Source organism: Lygodium microphyllum, chromosome 2 (assembly GCF_053477565.2).
Source record: "Lygodium microphyllum isolate KBCC chromosome 2, Lygodium_microphyllum_v1.1.10, whole genome shotgun sequence".
In the NCBI taxonomy this organism is placed as follows: Eukaryota; Viridiplantae; Streptophyta; class Polypodiopsida; order Schizaeales; family Lygodiaceae; genus Lygodium; species Lygodium microphyllum.
This window is the reverse complement of record NC_141136.1, coordinates 145,848,313-145,854,717: the sequence shown is the minus strand read 5'-3', so window position 1 is coordinate 145,854,717 and position 6,405 is coordinate 145,848,313. Positions and strand designations below refer to the sequence as shown.

The following is a 6,405-nucleotide window of genomic DNA, read 5'->3' as shown; positions in this document are numbered from 1 at the left end:
AGAATGCGTATTTTACAAGGTAGGTTGCATTAAAAAGGTGCGTAACTTTTCTTGACTATTCGGCTTATTTTAGTTTTATTGTTTTATTTTAAACTGTTCACACAAAATTCCGAATAGCCCCCGACTTCTAGATGCCGACCAAGTTTGGGGACTGTTAGAAAGTTCGTTGGTTGTGGTTTTCTGTTTTCGCTCTTCTTGGTATTATGGGGTGGTCCATCATGCACCTAATCAGACAGCACGCTGCGCTCCAGGTCCTGCTCTTAATTCTGTGTTGCACCACAGAAGGAACCGGAACGGCATGGCTGCGGTCACGGTACTCGAAGACTTCCGACATTACCACGGGATGGAGTCAACGTGTCAAGGATTGGCCGGGTCGAATGAGTCATTGGCACGAAGCGTTGAATAAGCGCGAGCAGGAGGAGCTGGACGTCATTCAGAAGCCTATCGTAATGGGGCTGCGGCATAGGGACCATCCGGAGTCGCCGTTCCGGCCCAAAAACGCAACTCGGCAGCAGCTCTTCGAGGAGGCTGCCGGAAGGGAGGAGGCTCGGATGGTGCACCGTCGACGCATGAAGGAGCAGATCAGGAGAAGATCATCAGGGAGGCTCGACCCGCTGGGAGACAGGGAGACACCATTGCCTCAGTCGGACGACGCATTCTCCGGCCGGGTCTCTCCGGGAGCCCATACCTCGGAATTCTACATCCAGATCGCAGTGGGCGTCCCGCCCAGCCAGCCCCAGTCCTTGCTCGTTGACACGAGCTCTCACCTCACCTGGCTCCAATGTAGCCCCTGCCCTGCGGATACGTGCATCAGCGCGACCTCTCCTCTCTGGAACCCTTCGAATTCTTCCACCTACATGCCTATTCTCTGCGACGACGACGCCCATGTGTGCAAACACCGGCTCCCCGACCTAACATCTTGCGTTGCCGCCTCGGTTCCGTGGAAAGGTAACCTTCAGTGCGCCTACAGCCTCCAATACCCTGACTATCACCAGCAAGGTCCCGGCGCCACTGTCTCGGGGGTATACGGGATGGATAACCTCCAGCTTGTCGACGCCAACAGCTTCGTCCAAGACGTCGTGTTCGGCTGCGCTCACAATGTGACCGGCTTCACGGAAGGCGCTGACGTTCTAGGGTTAGGGTTCGGCGAGTACACCCTCCATGCGCAGATTAATGCTAGCCTCTTTTTCTGCCTGCCCAGCGTATTCACTCAGGTGTCGCAGCAAGGCTTCTTGGGGTTCGGATCCATGAATCTGCCGGATGGGATGGCCTTTACAGGGATGCACTACCAGGAACGTGGAGGCTACTATGTGGATATGACTGGGGTCAGCGTCAGCAGTAAACTGCTGAATATCGACTCGCAGTTGGATCTGACGACGCCCGGCGTCTTGATAGACATCGGGACGACCTTCACCCAGCTGCATCCTAACGTAGTCAACGCTTTTGCTGCGGCCATCAACGACGCCACCACGGACTTCAAGCCCAGCGCAAGGCCGCACCCGTTCTGTTACCAGTTCGATGGCGGAATCATCCCTGATACATTCCCTCAGGTGGCATTCCAGTTTGATGGCGGCGGTGTCCTGAACCTCACTCCCAATCAAGTCCTCATCCCCATCCCTGTCGATGACAAATTCGATTTCTGCCTCGCCATCCAAAACTCCACGGTCGGCTACACAATCATTTGCAACGCTCAGCTCGCCGGCGTCCTTGTGGAACTCAACGTTCATACCAACATTGTCGGCTTTGCTCACTACGATTGCACAGTTACATGACTTTTGGCTCATTTATATGGTGTACAATGTACATTCCTGCTCAACATTTTGGCTCCTTATGCTGCAGATTGTCACAACACTTTTGCCTTTCCAATGTGAAAATTTTCGGGGTAATAAAATTGAGCTTTTAATCTGGAGTTTTTACAACATATGACATACTTTTAGAGTTTTTCAAAAGGTTTGCTATTTGGTGATGAATAAAATTGCATACAAATCACCATTAGGGTGTTTTTGAGAAAAATGTTATTTGCAAATGGCATCCATTGTGAGCATATTGCTTTATGGGAGACATTTTTTATTAAAGGTTATTTGTACCAAAAGCTTACCCTTGAAGATTGTGAATGCCCTTTTATGTATGTTTGCAACCATGTGCTCCACCATGATGTATATTTAGGTCATTGGTGGATGCTAATTGGATGGGTATGCTACTGAATATCCAATGCAACCCACCCATTACCCATAACCTTTGTAACGTGCCCGCTCCTCAAATCGCGGGACATGTTTTAGCAGTCCATCAAGAGATATATCTAGAAGACGCCACCCGGCACTCCCAAGGAATGACATGGGGTTTGCCAACTAGGGTCTCTCAAGTCTGCCTCGCAACAGAACTTATCCAGCTATTCCCACTAGGATCGACCTAAAGTCCGGGTTTCTTATAGTCGGGTCTTCCTAATAGCCTTCTAGCGTCGGTTTGCAACTGCTCCACTTTGCGCAGATACAACTGGACCAAAGCAGACTCATACCGCACTTGGTTCAAAGAGAATGGGAAACGAGAGGGATGCATTGCTCGGTCTCTCTGCCCATAAGGCATAGTCCCATTCCGATCCCCTACTAAAATGGCATGAATCAGGTTTTTAACTTACAAGTTATAAGGTCCTTGTCTATCTAAAGTTTGCATTAGATAAATTCATTGAGGAAAGCTCTCGGCTAACCGAGACCACCCTGCGGTAGGATGGACTCGACAATCACATCCACCATGTTTCCCTCGGGGGTTGTTTTAGTTATCTAATTACCTACCACATTATGTTTGACACATAAATGCAGCTTCCTTAAGTAACCCGTTAATGACAAGTTCCTTTACGTAATTTAGGGCATAGACACTAAGACAAGATAAAACAGATCAAACACTTCCTTAACTTATCTTTAGATTAATGTTTGTCTCTTGCCCATATAGGAGAACTAAGTGTCCCTTTCTGCCTCAGCAGAAAAATCATTCTGTTTCCCGTCAATAAAAACCAAGATTCTGCCTTGTAACTAGTATCAAGGCCTCGAGATCCCATCTCGAGTCACGTAGAACTCTTGTGTAGAGTCTGGAGGCATTGGGATTTACGGCCAGAGCCCCCCCAGCACCCAAGCGTCCTCCTACGCCAAGTAATTTCCACAGAGAGACCTCTCATGGCAGGTTTGGTCCACATTCCCAGTGCGGATTCATAACCTCCTTGGTTAGGGTTTGGCGGTTTGCGGGGGGTAGCTAGCACCATCCTTCCTTAATTATCCCTTTAGGAAATCATCCACAGTTGAAGCAACCAACCTAATAACATTTACTAGAGAAAACATCCATTTTATTCCCATGGCAAATGATCCTTACAAATCCCGCTATGATAATATAATAACTTGGACATTCATCCAAAACCACAATCAGTCCTTAAGTATCCTTTCGGAAACAATCAAGCTGAAACAACCAGCCTAACATCCTTTAACTAGGAAAACATCCTTTCCTAATTCAGCAAAGTAACCACTCTGCCTAGCAATCACTTTTTCCATCTTTAACACGATCAACCTTCGTTAAAACCATTTCAATAGTTCCAAGCAACATGCTTAGCATAAATCAACTACGACAAAGTTCGCTCTCCCCCTTGGGTTAGGGCTTCACAAGGTCAATTTAACAAATACCTTCTAGATCCTTTAAATGATCTAAGTGGTCTTCCCCTTCATCCTGATTTGATCAAGGCTAACATAGTCCTATTGTTTCAACTCCAATGGCAAGCTATGCGCAACATTAATAAGTCTACAAATTTTAAGTGTGCTGATATATACATCCAGAGAAAACAAGAGTTTGAGGAACTTGGACTTGATTCACTAGAGTAGGGGCATAGTTGATGCTTGCCTCTCCGTCTGCATCTCTCATGTCTTTGGCTCCACTTATGATCGAGACTCATCGCAATACTCAGCTTTGGTGCCATCATGGAGAACTTCACCAAGATCTTCTTTTTCTTCAGCTCCACTCTTTCTCAACCTCCCTCTCTCTCTCTCTCTTGCTCTCCAAAATGCAGCAGGGTCTTTGACTAATCACATCTCTCTCTCTCTCTCTCTCCCTCTCAATCTATCTATCATCTCACCTCTCTCTTTAACCTTCTTCCTTCTCTCTCTCTCTCTCTCTCTCTCTCTCTCTCTCTCTCTCCCTCTACCTTTCTCCCTATGATTATCCCTCTTCTCTCTCTCTCATCTGTCTTCCAACTCTCCCTCTCCCTCTCTCTCCTTCTTCTCTTCTTCTCCTTCTCTCTCTCTCCCTTCTTCTTATTCTTCTCTTCTCTTTCTTCTTCTTATTCTCTTCTCCTCCTCCTCCTCCTCCTTCTTCTTCTCCTCTCTCTCCCACTTCTTCTTCTCCTTGACGGCCCAGGGGGGGGGAGGCACTGTGTCCAGAAGGAGGGGGAAGGGCTTGATGCCTATTGTCGAGATGAGGGAGGGGAAAGGCCATGTTGTCCCCTTATAATGGGGGAGGGAGGGAGGTATGGGGGGGGGGGGGGAAGATGGCCATAACGGCTGCCACCCCTTCCACCTGGGGGGCTGCATGCCCCCCTCTAATCATTACTCTCTCACTCTCTCTCTCGTCGCCATGCAGTCGGTAGGGGGAGAATAAAAAGATTTGAATTAATTTTAGAAAAACTTCTTAGGGGAGGGGGGGTTCGCATGGGGAAAGGCATGGGGGGGCACGGGGGGGAGGGAGGGACATTACATCCTCTCCTCCTTAGAGGAATCGACATGTCCTCATCTCGAGAAGAAATTGGAAAAGACAAGCACTAGTGGGGCTTATGACTTGTGGGTTAAGACCCACCATGCATCTGTTGCACAACTCTAATCATGCAGCATTCAGTCCTTTAACGTTTTTGCTCTGATACCAACTGTAACGTGCCTGCTCCTCAAATTGCGAGACATGTCTTAGCAGTCCATCGAGAGATATATCTAGAAGACACCACTTGGCACTCCCAAGGAATGACACGGGGTTTGCCAACTAGGGTCTCTTGAGTCTGCCTTGCAACGGAACTTATTCCGCCATTCCCACTAGGATCGACCTGAAGTCCGGGTTCCTTGTATTCGGGTCTTCTTAACAACCTTCTAGCATCAGACTACAACAACTGCTCCACTTTGCACAGATACAAATAGACCAAAGCAGACTCATACCGCACTTGGCTCAAAGAGAATGGAAAACGAGAGGGATGCATCGCTTGACCTCTTTGCCCGTAAGGCATAGTCCCATATCGGTCCCCTAAAACAACATGAATCAGGTTTTTAACTTACAAGTTCTAAGGTCCTTGCCTATCTAACATTTGCATCAAATAAATTCCATTGAAGGAAACTCTTGGTCTAATTGAGACCACCCTGCCGTAGGATGGACCCAACTGTCACATCCAGCACGCTTCCCTCGGGGGTTGTTTTAGTTATCTAATTACCTACCATATTATGTTTGACACATAAAAGCAGCTTCCTTAATTAACCCGTTAATGACAGGTTCCTTTACGTAGTTTAGGGCATAAACACTAAGACAAGATAAAACAAGATCAAACACTTCCTTAACTTATCTTTAGATTAATGTTTGTCTCCCGCCCATACTAGAGAATTAAGTGTCCCTTTCTGACTCAACAGAAAAATCATTCTGTCTCCCGGCAATAAAAACCCGAAGGTTTATCCTACCAAGATTCTTCCTTGTAACTAGTATCAAGGCCTTGAGATCCCATCTGGAGTCACATAGAACTCTTGTGTAGAGTCTAGAGGCATTGGGATCTACGGCCAGAGCCCCCCCAACACCCAAGCCTCCTCCTGCGACAAGAAATTTCCACGGAGAGACCTCTCATGGTGGGTTTGGTCCACATTCCTAGCTGTAATATTCCCACCCGTGAATATTGATTTCCCGCACATGGCGTAAACCTCGTGCAAAGGTTATCTTTCATATTGGAATTTCCGGCACTGTAATCTGTGACCTGCACGCGAGAAATCGGGACCTCCGCATTGGCAAAGCAAACCCGTGGATTCAAACCCACAAATCGCACGTAAACACCCTCTTGGGAGGGACAAATTGAATATTATCCAGGCAAATTTTTTTTATTTTTACCCCTTTTCCCCAGCCGATGCACGGCTGGAGGAGAGGGAGTGTGGGGGGATGGACTTGGTGGAGACGTGGGCTGCATGGGGAGGGGGGGAACCCATGCAGGGGGCCACGTGGTGGAGCCCTTCTCTCCCCCCCATGCCTATATAAACACCCGCTAAGGTGTTGAAGAGGGGGAGGGGAGGACAGACGGTTGCTGCCATCGCCGCGTTGGAGGGTGGAGTGCTGTCGACGCTGGAGAGAAGAAGGACGCCGCCGCCTTGCTGGAGACCACCACGCCGTCGCCTATCCTCGCCATCGCCATCAAGA

At 48.2% G+C, this 6,405-nt stretch overlaps 1 protein-coding gene across 1 annotated transcript; it reads left to right on the top strand.

The window, feature by feature from the left end:
• The first annotated feature begins 218 nt into the window (after positions 1-218).
• On the top strand, positions 219-1,772 carry LOC148040438 (aspartyl protease AED1-like). Its single transcript, XM_087663969.1, has one exon. It carries the CDS (start codon positions 219-221, stop codon positions 1,770-1,772), a length of 1,554 nt encoding a protein of 517 aa, XP_087520095.1.
• The last annotated feature ends 4,633 nt before the right edge of the window (positions 1,773-6,405 follow it).